The 15,819-nt window shown below is 47.6% G+C and overlaps 1 protein-coding gene across 1 annotated transcript in view; it reads right to left on the reverse strand.

Moving 5' to 3' along the window:
- Positions 1–15,819, reverse strand: part of CSF2RB (colony stimulating factor 2 receptor subunit beta) — a 34,440-nt gene that overhangs the window by 3,918 nt on the left and 14,703 nt on the right. Inside the window, exons 5-14 of the mRNA XM_048833120.2 lie at positions 15,635–15,819; positions 13,016–13,158; positions 12,412–12,583; positions 11,624–11,759; positions 11,373–11,533; positions 10,827–10,972; positions 10,557–10,728; positions 9,036–9,126; positions 7,572–7,641; positions 2,214–2,317 (exon numbers count right to left, since the gene is read on the reverse strand). Coding sequence (XP_048689077.1) covers positions 2,214–2,317; positions 7,572–7,641; positions 9,036–9,126; positions 10,557–10,728; positions 10,827–10,972; positions 11,373–11,533; positions 11,624–11,759; positions 12,412–12,583; positions 13,016–13,158; positions 15,635–15,819 — 1,380 coding nt within the window. The remainder of the gene's footprint in view (positions 1–2,213; positions 2,318–7,571; positions 7,642–9,035; positions 9,127–10,556; positions 10,729–10,826; positions 10,973–11,372; positions 11,534–11,623; positions 11,760–12,411; positions 12,584–13,015; positions 13,159–15,634) is intronic.

The raw sequence follows: 15,819 nt of genomic DNA on the forward strand, positions 1-15,819 counted from the left end.
TGATGGGTACCCTGCCTCAGCACATCCTCCCTATACCAGGAGCTGTGAGGAGGGCAGTCTTGGGCTTCTTACATTGGCCCCACACTTCTCTTGCACTGGGGGAATTATCCTCTGGCCTATTGCAACTCCTACTGGCTCTTGTATGCTGCCAGAGCCAGAATCAGCCCCAAGAGTAGTGAGGGCCTCACTTCCAGATGACAGGAAAATAGGGCGTGTAGGGAAGGGGGCATGTATGCATCTTTGTGCAGGGGGTGCTTATCCACCTCCATTTCCAGGTTGGAAAATCAAGGGCATTGAGGCAAGCCCATTTCCAGAAGCCCCTAAACTGAGTGAATCTCAGTTTCAGTCAACTGCAGAGGGGTGTGGCCCAACCTCAGGGTCTGTGCTGAAGCTGACTGGAGTGTCTAACTCAGCAAGACAGGAGTGGAGGGGTGCCTGTTCTGGCAGGAGGGGGTTCCCTGTGGTATCCCAGCTCATCGAGTGACAGTCTCAAGGGAAGACAAATGGAAATTGATGCGCAATTTGCCCGGAAAAGGCTGCCATGAAGGCAGAAGCAGCCAAACAAAGGGCTGCACACCAGCAAGTACTGGATTTAAAAGACAAAGAGATTGAAGCACAGAAAGATGCTCAGGAGGAGAAGAAAAGAGAACTGGGTAGCAAATGCCCTGTCCAAAAAAAAAAGGGAATTTTAGATGTACTGTCTCCACCATGGTCAGTGTCGAAGTCTCTGGCAGTAAGTTCAGGAAGAGGGTGTGATGTTGCACTCCATATGATTTTATGAAAATATGCTAATGAGTGTGAATATAATGTAACTGGAATATGCTTCATGCAAAAGGTCTCTTGTAAGGTATCATTACAAAACTTATAATCTCATCCTATTTGTATAAATGTATCATTCTTGTATCTGAAACTAGAAATATGAAATATAACTCTGAGGTCCTATTGTAATTATGCAAATTGTGGGCCATTGATGGTGGTTTGGAATCTTGATGGTTCCCATCAACTAGGACAATTGGTTGTAAACGACTCTGTTTACTTGCAAGCCTTCCTGTGAGTCAGGCCAGGAAGAATGAAGGCTTGGGTTCTCACAGGACATGTGACCATGGCACCTGGTACTGGAATCCATCTTTCACCTGATGCTTTTCCATTTAGAATGAGGGGTGGGACGCCAGAGAGAGACAAAGGATTTCTGCCTTGTGCCAAAGCTATAAAAGGGGGTGGAACAGAAGAAAGGGCTGCAAATCATGAGAAATCCCCTAGCTACCACCTGAGCTGGAACTAGGACTGTACCAGGGGAAAGGATTGGGCACAGACTAGAAAGGAGTCTAGTCTGTGAAAGAAGCTTATTGGAACATCTCTGAGGGTGAGATTTATCTGTATTCAGTTTCTTAACTGTATTAGGCTTAGACTTGTGTGTTTTGTTTTATTTTGCTTGGTAACTTACTTTGTTCTGTCTGTTATTATGTGGAACCACTTAAATCCTGCTTTTTATATTTAACAAAATCACTTTTGCTTATTAATTAACCCAGAGTAAGCAATTAATACCTGGGGCAGCAAACAGCTGTGCATATCTCTCTATCAGTATTATAGGGGGTGGACAATTTATTAATTTACCCTGTTTTAGCTTTATTCAGAGTAAAACAGATTTATTTGGGATTTGCATCTCATTGGGAGCTGCGTGTCTGGGTGCTAGAGACAGGAGTACTTGCTAAGCCATTTTCAGTTAAGTCTGCAGCTTTGGGGGCGTGGGTCAGACCCTGGGTCTGTGTTGCAGCAGATTAGCGTATCTGGCTTAACAAGTCAGGTTTCTGGAGTCCCACGCTGGCATGACAAATGGGCTAAGAGGTAATCTCAGCACATCAGGTGACAGTCCCAAGAGGGTTTCTGTGACCCAACCTGTCACACACCTCCATTTCCAGATTGGGAAATCAAGGGCATTGAGGCAAGCCCATTTCTAGAAGGAGAGATCAGGGAGGAAGGGCTCAGGGTTTGGGACTGGTGTTTCCAGGGAGCCAGGGAGAGCAGGGGCTGCAAGTCCATCCATTGACATTTCCAGATGGTCATGTGGAGGATGTGCCAAGGTTTATCATTCACACCAGTTACATTTGCCATCCCTCCCTGATGGGATCAGCCACCCACAGGAACTGAGATGCCACCATCACCAAGCAACGTCTCAGAGAGTATCACCACTGAGCAGTGCACTGACCACTCACCCATCCAGCACTTGGATGCAGCTGGCCAGGTCCATCTTCTCGGAAGGGCTCTGCTTGCCAAAGTCCAGCTGGCTGCTCGGCAGCGGAATCCCAAGTGCTACTTTCTGAAAAGAGACAAGGGCAGATAGCACTCCTGGCAGATAGAGGGTGATTCTCTGAGGGCAGAGGGGAGCCAGAAGCCCCATAGTGGAGATGCCACAGTGTGTGGTAGCACTTTAACCCCTCTTGGGGGCAACATTGCTCCTGGGGACTGGTGGTTTGATGGGGGGAATAGGTCTGGAGGCCTCCTGCTGGAGGCCTTGTGGCCCTGCCTCATCACACCCCAGAAAAGAGCAGAGGAGAAGTCCTCCAGGCAATCTAGAGTGGCTGCAGGGGAGCAGCTGCTGGAGTGACCAGTCAGGGGGCAGAAGGGCCATATAAAAGGAAGCAGCAGGGACACAACAGTCAGTTGCTGCCTGGAGCTTGAAGAGGGAGAAGTGGGTGCATGGCTGGCTGGAAGAGCAGCAGGACCATTGACAGCTCATTGCAGGCAGGACTGAGCCCAGGGAAAGCTGCTGAAGACCAGGTGCCTGGCTGGCAGGAAGAGCAGCAGGACCATGGCCAGCTCAGTGTGGGCAGGCTGAGCCCAGAACCTAGCCAGACTGGAAAAGGGTACCATGATGGGCTCTGCTGATCTGGTTGAAGACTGAGCCCAGGGAGGGCTGCGGAAAGGACACCGACTGAGGGTACTGAGGTGGGCCCCTTTTGGGCCGTTAAAGAAGGCAGCACCTCCGGGGGAAACCTTGATGCTACAGCCCCATACCAGGGCCATGAGCAAGACCTAGAGACTGTACACCCCGGAAGGGGGAACAATGTGTATGATTCAGCTGGAGGGCTGAGCCATTGAAGAACCACCAAAAGAACCATTGGCTGAGGGCGTGCTCATGAGAGGCAGGTGCAACCCTGTTGTAAGAACTGAAAGAAAACCAGGCTCACACCCGACCAGGAAGGGGGCACCCACAAGAGGTGGGTGCTGCCCCGTTCAAAACTGAGTGTGATTGCAGGCATGTATCGGCCAGAGAGGCTCACAAGACATGGATGTTGACATTACAGGTGAGGTTTATTTTGTTCTCCCTAGGCCTTTCATTTCCCCAGTGCTGATCTCTCTCATTTAACTCCGCCCTTCGTCAGGTAGTGCCAGGTGTGTCATGGCAGCTCTGCCCAAGGAGTAAACGGCAACAGTGTGGGCAGGTGCAGGAGGGCAGCAAATCAACCATTGTGCGTAATGTCAGCCCTGCCCTGGAAGACTATGGGGATGCTGTAGGCAGGGACAAGGCCCAGGAAATCAGCCTGTGTCTATAGCATGAGAGCTCTGCCATCTCAGGGTGAGCTGGGGCACACCATTTCCTGGGATTTCCGGACACCTTTGGATCAGACACCTAATGAAACGTGACAGACACTTAAAACCATGGGGTAAGGAACAGAGTCCAACTGTGGACTGAAAACCAGCTGTACGACTGGGAACAAAGAGCTATTGGGAATGGCTGCTCCTCAGGGCGCAGAGAGCTCATTACTGAGCTGTCCTGGGGCCAGCCCTGGGAGCTGTGTGCATTATGGATTTGGACAGAGCACTGGGCAGCAGGCTGGTGACGTTTGTCAGTGACACAAGATTGTTTCAGTTAGAACTAGAGAGACTTGACAGCATCTCCGGGTGGATGTGACCCCTTCGAGGGAATGAGCAACACGATAGTAGGTGCAGTTCAGCTTGCACAAGATTAAGCTAAAACACAGTGTCAAAAATACTATCACCTGGGCTTCTCCTATGCACTGATGGGCAAGGTCCTCGGAGGACAATGTGTAATGTTATCTGATTAAGATAGGACCATATAGATCATTGTTGCAACCTCTGTTCTATATTTGCAACAAATCTCATACAAAATGTGGCATGTAAGATACCTATGAAAAGGTTATGATTTGCTGGTTCTGACTATGCTATCTGTATGCTTGTTTCATTTTTTGTATTTGAAGTTCTAAGTATTGGCTCTATACCCCAGGAGCAAGCATTTGAAATCCAGGTAACTCCCACAAGGTAGTTAGCCAGCACATCGTGGAGGGATTATTCAAATTAAGTGGCTCATCAAAAAACACTTACTGGAAAATAGACCATGGGAGATGCTCATCTACACTGAAAGAACTGTCCTGCAAAGGTGCTCTTTGAGGTATAGGTGGTGGCTTCTTGTAGCGGGGTGGTCACCCCGCTCCGGTTAAGAAAGGGTTAAAGGCAGCCAAGGGAGGCTGGTTGGGTAAACAGCCACTGGTGTGGCCACACCCAATTAGGGTCCAGTTGACCCTGATGGGTCACTGAGGCGTGGTGGGCCATGGGGATTGGGGTTCCCCAGAGAGGGCTATAAGTGGTGGAGATCAGGAAGACACTGGCCAGCAGGAGGCGCTCCAAGGCTGGAACTGAGCTAATTCCTGGATGTCTAGCAGGAGATGCTGCAGTGGTGAGTGCCTGCCATGCTACACTTCTTCTGTGTCCAAACCTTCATGCATGGACATGTGACTTGCCCATGTGACTCCAAACACTCTCTTGTCACCTGTAATTTTCCAGTAGCTGTGCTGAGAGCTCTGTGTGAAACGATAGGTTCCCTCCACATGGCAGAAGATCTAAAAGGCCCTGGAAAGCCCTCCATTTTGCCTCTTTCCTGCCCAAAGCTCTGGACTATGAACTTATATTAATGGAAGCATTCTAATGAAGGAATTGAGGAGCTTTCAATGATTTGGAAGCAGCCAGAGACTTGACTTAAGCCAGTAGTTTATTCCATCACTGCTACAAGCCTGAACCAAGAACTTTGCAATTACTGTATGTATTTGATTCCTTTGAGCAATTTTAACTCTCACCTTTCTTTTTATAAATAAGCCTTTAGATTCTAGATACTCAAGGATTGGCATCAGCATGATTTTGGGGTAAGATCTGAGATACATATTGACCTAGGTGTGTGGATGGTCCTTTGGGATCAGAAGAACCTTTTCATTTTTTTTGAGACTGGTTGTAAAGAACCACTCCTCTCTAAATCCAGCATTTTCGGTGGTGGTATAAGAACTGGAATGTCTAAGGAAACTGCTTTTATGACTTCTTGATTGCCAGGGTGGTAAAACAGAAGTTTACTTTTTTTTCTGGTTTGGTATATCTTATGGAAGAATACCCACCAGTTTTGGGCTGTGTTTGCCCTGTTTCTCAGCAGTTTGGCATTCTCAGTTGTGACCCCCTGAGGCACAGTTACACAATGTAATGGGGTATTTACTCTACTGCTGTGAAAGGGTAAAGGCTTGAGAGGCCAGTTAACCTGCCTTCTTGAACTTGGAGGATGGGCCAGGACTAATTAGAAATAAAGCCCAGGTGGGGAAGAGAAGGGCTTGTGGCCATAAAAAGCTGAGTGAGCCCATGGGAGGAAGGAGACCCAGGGGAGAGGAGGTGGGAAGTGACCTGAGAGAAGGCTGAGAGGGAGGAGGCAGAGCAGATAGGCTACTCCAGGGGTGAGTGGGAAGCCTGACTGGAGACGTGGGCCCCGAAGAGCAGTAGCTTGCCTGAGCCCCTGAGAGAGGGGAGGAGCATGCCAGCCCCTGGACAGCGGGGCTGTTGAAAGCACAGGACCTGGAAACAAGCTGTGGGGATAAGCTACAGTGAATGAGGCAGGCCTGTGGCCACCTGAGCCCAGCCAGGCTGAGGGTTTTGTTTTGTTTACAGTTCTATCGGACTTGGTAAAGGAATCTGTTGGCCAGAAGGGGCAGGACTCTGTCAAGTCATCTGACCGGAGAGCCAGGGAACTCTTAATGGCTGGAGTAGGCCAAAGATTAGTAGGGGAAAACTAAGACAAAAGTTGCTGTACTGCCCCACCCAGCCAGGAGCAGGTGTGCTGGGGTGGCTACTTGCCACAGCCAAGCCTTCAGGAACAGAGCAATGGAGGTGTCTGTCCAGTGGGGGGCAAAGCTGTGAAAGCTGATACGTTGCATGGGAGCATTAAAAATGGAATGGAAATAGTGCCCTTCTGTCAGACCGGGGGAAGGGGGGGAGATACTCTCCTTGGAGCACTACATTTCTGATCACCTCCCAGGATGGAGGATGTAGCTGAGATTGAAGAGCTTCAGAGAGGGCCAGTGGAGGTGGGTCAAGGTCTGGGCAGCAGTGACAGGACAGAAAAAGACTGACAGATTTATTGAATGTCCTATTTAAGGACAAGGGGGGGGGGGAATGGTGGCTAGTGTCAGGCATGGAAGATCTGGGGATAAGTTTCTGTTTCTCTACAGAGTTTGTGCATGACCTTGGGCAAGCCATTTAACCTCCTTGCCTCAGTTTTCTAGCTGTAAAATGGGATAATAGTTCTGCCCTGCCTCACAAGGGCATCATAAGGAGAAATACACTAAAGGTTATGAGGCACCCCATACTGTGCTGATAGGAGCCATGGAGGAACCTGGCATAGATTTGGCTGAGGTCTTTAGGAATTGTGTTGTTGGGGAGCGCCACCAATTCAGGGTGGGTTGGGGACGAACTGTGTCCCCTTGAGGGGGACCTAGGCAGGGGCCACCACCCTGTACGGTGATTAAACCTGCTCACCGGGGTGCAGTTGGTACAGAGGTGGGACAGGACCATGACTCAGCCTCCTGCCTTCCCCTTCCCCAGCCTTTGGGGGCACAAGGAGGGAGCAGTCCCTGCGCTCCTGCAAATCAAACACTGTGACTGGCCCTCACATGGAAATGCATGTAGCTGGGACTTGCCCTGGAAGATCATTACTAAGGGGACTGGGCAGACTGGGTGGTGACTCCTTTTTTTTCCCTTCTCCCATATCAAGAGAGGGTCACTCAATACAAGTAACAGCTGATAACATTAGGGGGAGGGGAGAGAAGAAATAGATCTTCCCACACTGTTTTGGAAATCTCCCTGCCTCCGAAGGGCAGAGAGCTGTGGCTTTATAAAGAATCATCTAATGGCATGGCTCATAACATGGGAAGTGGTGCAAGTTACACAGGTAGTAACCGAATCTCAAGCACATAGGGCCAGGAAGTAATTTCCCTATGCAGAATGTTGCACTCTTGACCACATGCATTCTGGTCAGGAGCTGGTTTACTTCTGGAGCATCAGGTTTTGGCCACTGAAGCAGGATAACAGATGGGAGAGACGAATGGCCTAATCTGCCATTTCCACTTTACTCGTAGTGCTCCCATCATCCCCCAGGCGGAGGCAGTGGTTTGATCAGTATGTACAGGTTCCACCTGGGCAGCTACACACTCAACAATAAACCCCAGGGCAGCATTTCCCCTTTCTCTGACCCATGCAGAGCTTCCACTTCCACTTCTCCACGGTCAGCAGTTCTCTCTTACCTGGAGGTAGCTCTGGAGCAGCTGACTCTTGCCGGGATTTGGAATCTTTTCCTCCCATTTTTTCTTCTTGCTGTAACAAGACAGAGTTTGCAGGGTCACTTCTCTTGGGAGGAGGCTACACCAGACACACAGCCTTACCCTGGGCCCCCTTGTCAACCCAGAGGTCCTGAAACTCCATGGCCCTACACTCAAGCTGCAGCCCAGGCATATCCCCAGCTGGACTAAGCCCTAGATCATGGATAGGGGTGTGCCCATGCAGCACCTCCCCCTTGTTTCTCTGCCCCTCCCTACAGCCAAGCTCTACGATACAACCGCATTTGCTCCAACCCCTCAGACAGAGACAAACACCTACAAGATCTCTATCTATCAAGCATTCTTAAAACTACAATACCCACCTGCTGCAGTGAAAAAACAGATTGACAGAGCCAGAAGAGTACCCAGAAGTCACCTACTACAGGACAGGCCCAACAAAGAAAATAACAGAACACCACTAGCCGTCACTTTCATCCCCCAAATAAAACCTCTCCAGCGCATCATCAAAGATCTACAACCTATCCTGAAAAATGATCCCCCACTCTCACAGATCTTGGGAGACAGACCCAGTCCTCGCTTACAGATAGCCCCCCAACCTGAAGCAAATACTCTCCAGCAACCACACACCACACAACAAAAACACTAACCCAGGAACCTATCCTTGCAACAAAGCCTGATGCCAATTCTGTCCACAAATTTATTCAAGTGACACCATCATAGGACCTAATCACATTAGCCACGCCATCAGGGGCTCGTTCACCCGCACATCCACCAATGTGATATATGCCATCATGTGCCAGCAATGCCCCTCTGCCATGTACATTGGCCAAACCGGACAGTCTCTATGCAAAAGAATAAATGGACACAAATCTGACATCAGGAATCATAGTATTCAAAAACCAGTAGGAGAACACTTCAACCTCTCTAGTCACTCAGTAACAGATTTAAAGGTGGCAATTTTGCAACAGAAAAGCTTCAAGAACAGACTCCAACGAGAAACTGCTGAACTAGAATTAATTTGCAAACTAGATACCATTAACTTGGGCTTGAATAGAGACTGGGAGTGGCTGGGTCATTACACATATTGAATCTATTTCCCCATGTTAAGTATTCTCACACCTTCTTGTCAACTGTTTGAAATGGGCCATATTGATTATCTCTACAAAAGTTTTTTTCTCCTGCTGATAATAGCTCATCTTAATTAATTAGCCTTAGAGTTGGTATGGCAACTTCCACCTTTTCCTGTTCTCTATATGTATATATATCTTCTTACTGTAAGTTCCATTCTATGCATCTGATGAAGTGGGCTGTAGCCCATGAAAGCTTATGCTCAAATAAATTTGTTAGTCTCTAAGGTGCCACAAGTACTCCTTTTCTTTTTGCACTCTACCAATGCATCTGGAGAATCTCCCACTCCCAGTGCAGACTTACCTGAGTAAGCCTCTATAACCGCACCAGCCAAATGCTATCAGCACAATGGTGAAGACTGGGACCAGCAGCGGGAGAATCAGTGGTGACCAGACTGAGACAGATAAATGAGAGAGAGAGAACAGCAACAGAAAATGGCTTCATTCTATATCAAACCTTATGTTGTGGATGCTCTTGAGGGAAGATATTGAGGTCAGGAAAATGTAGGTTGCCTATCAAGTCACGAGTCCTAACTGACAGTTCTGTTCAACCATAGAATAGTTGCCCATGTGGGATAGACTAAATGTGACCTAATCAGGACAATGAATCTGTGAACACGTTTGCTAAATCCAACTCGTGATTTGATCTAGCCATGCCTGAGCCCTTTCTGTTGGGTTTTCCATGACCATCTAGACAACCAGTTTACTTTTTTGCAAACATCTGGGGACGAGCTTGTATTTGTGTTTTTTAAAAAAAATGAAGAAATTCCCAGAGCAAAGAACTTTGTTAAAGTGAAGTTCAGACTGAGAGAACAGATCAGCAACTTCAGGGTGAAGATCCTTATGAGAACATGGCAGATATCAACAAAAAAAGAAAAACACCCAGTCATTAGAAATGCCAGGAGACTTGCAGTTGAGCGTGAATTTACAGGAAACATTAACATTTGAGTCTGTAAATTCACAATTAAGGCCTATTCAGTCACCTCTCCTGTTGGTACAGGTTCAGGAAGCCAATCGGAGACCAAGAACCACACCATCAGACCTAGTGACCAACCGCACAGTCTGAATTCCAAATGCTGAACAACACATCCATGAAGCAATGCTTCTCTGAATGACCAGAGAAACCCATGTAAACTCCAACAGATTTGCTTAAAATCAGTTGCAAAGAGCCCATCTTTTCATTATTTCACAAACATGAAAATGTTGTTCAGAATGAACAGTTCACCCAGCTCCACTGATTGATCCCTTTCTACCTTCTAGCATGGATCGTTCCTTCCCTTTTCCAGCCCTCCACGTAGATCCATGAACTTCTCACACTGGCTTTCAGCCCCATTTTCATCCTGAACATGTCCAGTGGGATCCAGTCTGCCTGGTTCCTCTTAAAGGTAGTAACCTGGACACCTCAAAGCTGGCAGTGCAGAGATACTACATGTAGGGGAAGATTACAGTCATTTTCCTGGGAATCATGGAACTAAAACCTCTGTATGACACTCTGATAACGTAGGCAGTTCATGCTTTTAAGCCTCCTTGTGGAGGCCCCGTTCTCTTCTCACCTAGTGCATCCACTTCCAACTCCTGATTTTCATACTGTTTCCTTGTTGCCATGGAAAATGGCAGCCCTGGGCTCCCATTCAGATAAGCCAATTATATTCCTTCTCTGTGAACTGAAGCATGCAGCCAGGTATCAAGGGGACCCTGGTCAGGCTCTTTGCTTAATTAACTGTATGAAACCCCAGTTCCCCTGAAACCCCAGCTAAAGGACCAGTTTCTCTAGGGAGGGAACTGACCCCCACCCCCCCAAGCCAGTAGCCCAGCTGGGATGTACCACTCTCAGTTTCCCAGGTGCACTCCTCACTCCACTCGCTCCAGGGCCCCAGGTAGCCATCCAAGTGCACCCTTGCCCGCATTTTCCCCCTATAGTGTGTGGAGGGCTCCAGCATCTGCAGGGTGAAGATGAGGGGAGGCTCGTCATTCCTGATGTTTACACCCTGGGCATTCTGGGAAGAGAAAAGATGGAGGAGGGGTGAGGAACTCTCTGTCCCATCCACCCACCTCCCCAGCAGAGTCCTGGGCTCCCAGCAGTACCATCACCTACCTCCAAGGAGTCACCAGTCTTCCAATACAAGAATTCATATCTCTGGCCTATATAGGCATAGCTTAGGATCTGTTTTGTCCATCTCAGCTCATACTCCTTATCTTTCCTCTTTGTCATGGTCACGTTGACAGGCGCAAGCGGCTTGACTAGAACACACAACAACACGTTAGGAATATGCATCCATCTCCCAGCTTATCTTCCTGCCCATTCCCTTTCCCACTCTGGGCTGTGGGCAGGACTAAGGATATGCTGGTGCGAAACTTGTTGCCTGAGCAGACTAGCACCAAGGACGGCTAATAGCAGTGTCCCCGTCTGACACATCTCATCTCCACATGCCCATTCTGTACCTCCGCGCAGCAGTGCTCTGTCGGTGCCAATCAGGAGCTCCAGTGCTGGGAGCTTCCTTTACCAGCCATCTGTCCCACCCATGCATCACTGTCTAGCTCTCTTGTTAACCATTCCACCTCTCTGCCAACCCAAGCATTTCCTAAGCTGGAGGAGAAACCTCCAGATAACCCTGGGCAGAGGATCCAAAAGGGCTCTCACTGTTTTTGTTGGCTTTAATCAGTTTCTCCTCCTTCTTGGGCCTGACAGTTATGAGGTACTGGCTCAGCCTGCTGGGGTTGGTGACATTGATCTCACAGCAGTGGAACAGGTAGTGGCTGCCAGGCAATTCCTCCTCATGGACTGGAGAGCATTCTGTCTCTCTGGGGAAGAGAGCAGCCAGGCCTGAGTGAGCAGGAGGGATGGCCAGATACAGGAGGACAGAAATACGCTGCCATGGGCAGATCACTTACTCTGATGCTGGTGGGGTTCTGTAGAAGAGCGTGAACAAGACAGAGCTGGTGACCTCTCTCCTCACTTCCCAGCTGCACGTTAGCCGATCAACCCCATTGAAGAGGCAGCAAAGGTTCTTGGGCTGAGCCTCATCCCCTAGTGAGGAGCCAGTGGTTAGTGCAGCTCTGGGAGGGGCAGGGTTGGGAGGGATGGGGAGGACAGTGGAGTGGGGACTGATTGTGACCATTGGAGGGAGGAAGGGAAAACTTTTACTTTCAGGGTTCTCTAGGGCAGTCCAGAGCATTATGCTGGTCCACTCATCCAATCAATACAATCCACGTATTGTGAGAGAGAGAGACTGGCCTCTCCTGAGCTCATATACCAAAACCCACCATCTCTACTGGTACTCACTGGCCCTTTAGCTGAGAGGCCGGATACTGAGCACACCTCTGACTTCTAGAAGGGCCCCATCAAGGCCAGGGGTTTGAGATGCAGTGGCAGGGGAAGAGTGCGTAAGGACCCTGTACTGCCCCTACCAGTGCTGCACTGGGACTGGTGTCGTGCTCCTGGGCCGAGCAACTAAGCAGAGTGCTGCAGTCTCTGTGGCTCCTGCTCTGCTACCTGTCAGTGACAGCAAATTCACTTCAAATAAGAGAGCACCAGTGAAACGGGACCATTTTCATCAAATTCCGGAGATTCTCCAATGTCATCAGCTCAGCCCCCGAATCCTCTGGAAGCGAAGCACAATATCCTTCTGCTGCCAGCATGTCCCCACTTCCCCTCACAACCCTTCGGCCTCCAGAATTACCTTCCTGGGACCTCCAGGACACGGCAGTGCTCCATTTGCTGGACTGCCCAGACCAACCAGCGCCCTGGCTCGGCTTGGATCGCACACGAGCAACATAGGTGCTGCTTGACACAAGGGCATCACGCCTCAGCAGGCAGGGGGAGGAGCTTGCGACTGACACCGAGGAAGATTTCTGTCAGTGGGGATGAGATAGCGAGAGGTGAGGGAAGGTGGAGGGAGAGAGAGAGACTTGTCAGAGAGGTGGGGGAAGGACCCTTTCCTTGGGAAATTCAGCTCAGCCAAGCACAGCCAGCGCTGTGATCCCTGGGTAAGGAGGAGCCAGATGCTCCTTGTGCAGGGCTCATTGTTCTTATAGCACACAGGCTGCTTTTTAATTGCTAGATCTCTGGTCTTAACCAGCCAAGGCGATGGCTGGACGGCACAGGACTTCTAAGATGCACACACAGCTAGCTGCAGCGTGCACGGACCCACGGTCTGGGCCATTCAGGTTTCAGAGGATCGGCTGGGTTCAGCGGTAGCCAAGCAGGTTTCAGAGGATTGCAAAGGGTTGTCTTCTGCAACCAAGAACAGCACATGCCAATGCCTAAGCATATCTCATGCCTACCTCCCAGGATTCACACTCCCGCTGGTAAGTCATGTCAAGCTCCAGTGCATTGTGCAGCCAGTGTCTTCCCTTTCTCCCTCCAGCTGCTTCCCAGGCTACTTCTGTGACATTGATCCAATGCTTCTGAGGTGGGAGGGTCTGGACTGGAAATGGGAAGGGACAACATGGGCTGTGGTTATTAGTGGATGGGGAGAGGGCAGAGGGTTTTTCCAAGTTTTATTTCCATAAGGAAGGACCCAGATCTGCCTAACATCAGGCTTTTGTGTGATTTCTCAGGACTGCTGCAAAAAATAAATAAATAAATAATCTACGGTCTGTTGGCACTTGGCAGTGAAAGAAATGAAGTTGCCAAGGCCTTACAGAAAATAGCAATGAACAGAACAGAAGGAGAATAGGGAGGTGAGTGTTGTCAGGTAGACCCATAGCAGCCAGCATTCATTTCAAGATGGAGACATATTACTGTGTATTTTTCTGAGTGAAAAGGTTTGTTTGACATCAGTTTTTTCCTAATAGCAGAGAAACCCAGGTATAGCAAGGGTGTGGGTCAGTTGGGAGGAGTACATCCGCCTTTTCCATTGTAGGCAGGTAAGGAAGGAATCTATTTATCTATCTATCTAGAATCTTGTAAGTGAGAAGCTATTAAACAGGTGTCACAATGAAAATGAAACTCAGTTCCTAGCAGAATTATAGCTGATATGCAGAAGCAAGGTGAAGGGTTAGGGACAGGGTGAAAAATAAATTTTTAAATTAAAATTATTTTTTATTGAAATCATTTTTTTAGTTTTAATCAAATACAGCCTTTTTTTTAAAAAAAAGCCTATTTAAAATTAAATGTGAAATTATGACAACTATCTTAAAGCCTAAATTTACCATAATCTATTATAATCGCTTGAAGGATAGCTCAGTGGTTTGAGCTTTGGCCTGCTTAAACCCAGGGTTATGAGTTCAATCCTTGAGGGGGCCATTTAGGGATCTGGAGCAAAAATTGGGGATTGGTCCTGCTTTGAGCAGGGGGTTGGACTAGATGACCTCCAGAGGTCCCTTCCAATCCTATGATTCTTTTAAGCAATACATATTTGCTGCAAGTTTTAAAGACTGTGAGGCTGAACTGGTGGAAGTCACTGGCTAAGCACCTGGATTCAGAATTTGTTACAGTGCTAAAAGCAGCTTTTGACAGCAGTAACCTCTTCTGTTGGTGTTTAGAGAATATTTTCTTCATTTCTGTTTATTCAACTAGTTCATTCCACATTAAGAAACCAACTGGAGTTGAAAAAGCAGGAAAGCTTGTTTTGCTCTTCCAATCTCTGTATAAAAATTAGGTGTGAGAAGACGAGATCTACTAGTTTTAAAATCTTGAAGAATGTGGGGATCCGAAACAATGAATTAAAGTCACTTACTACTTCCTTTGTTTAACAATTCTGTTAATTTTAAATGCAAAACATGTTTTGACAAACATTTTTTCTTATGTATCCAGCACACATAAAGTAGTTTTATTTAACTAATTATAGTAATCCTAATACAAACTAAAATGCTGGTTTTGTGCCTTTTTAATTGAATCTGAATTTCTATCCAAATTGAGCCTAATACCAATCACAAGTAAAAATGAAACGTAACCTAGTAAGTAAGAAATGTATCATTCACCTTTTTGTAACCTAATACAAAAAAGTAAAAAGGAGGAATCTGAATAAATGTGTTAGGCTATATAAATGCTTTTAAAACGTGTATAGGTATTGTATGCTGGTAAACCAGCTGCCAGCTCCTGTAAAGTCTGTAAGCATCAGCTGAGCACTGACAAATTCATAGCTGGAAACCAGACCAGCTCACTTATAAGTTAGTAGTGTTCAAGATAGGTGTTAGACTTGTAAGGATGTGTTTAGACTATAAAATGCTTGTAAGTTGCTGCATACATTAATCTTTCTTGTAATGTCTGTATTCCATGCTACAAGGTATATTTATAAAAATGCTCACTCTGAACTAATGCACTCAGATGAGAAGGGTAGCTCCCCCCACCTATCCAGGTGGACTATCAAAATTAAGTGGACCGTTGTAGCACAAAATTTGTTGATTGCCCCATCCACTCATAGAGAAGAATGTGCAGAAGGCCTTGTCCCATCGGTTTGAATGCTGGAAGAGGGAAATCAAGATAGTGGACATGAAGATTTTTCATCTCTGCTGTTTGGACTCTGACAAGGGCTGGAGCTAAGAAACAAAAGCCGAGGTCCCTAGGGTCAACCTTGGATTAGCCCTGAAAGACATTCAGTGCTGATCGATTACTACATCTCTGTCACCTTTTGAAAGGCTATATTTAGTTGCAAAGCAACCTGTGTTAATGGTTACCAACCAATGAAAATCAACATCTCTTTAGAAAAATAACTAAAAAAGTACAAACACAAAACAAAATTAAAATCAAGCATTTAAATCAAGGCTTGCTGCTTGCTGATTTTAATCATGATTAAAATGGAAATTGTTTTGATTTAAACCAATCCACTCTGATTGGGGATCAGGAGTCTCGGTTAGGGTTGGGGGACCTGCACAGAGGAAAAAGTATTCATTTCAGAGAATCAAAAATATTCCTGGAGAGAAGAAGTGTGGAGAGAGCGGTGGGTGTCTCGCCTTTACCATTCTGGAAGAGGCTGACGTTCAGCTCAGCCTGCAGCAACCGATCAGGTTTGAAAGTGTAACGGTCGTGCACCCCTAATGCAAAGTTGGTGCTGTTCCTGTGGCAGCTCCAGAAGACACAGGAGTCCTGGCAGAACAGCAAGCCCTCAGGCCCCTGAGACTCACATGGGATCGGTGTGCTTCTC

The sequence above is a fragment of the Caretta caretta genome, chromosome 1 (genome assembly GCF_965140235.1).
Source record: "Caretta caretta isolate rCarCar2 chromosome 1, rCarCar1.hap1, whole genome shotgun sequence".
Lineage (NCBI taxonomy): Eukaryota > Metazoa > Chordata > Testudines > Cheloniidae > Caretta > Caretta caretta.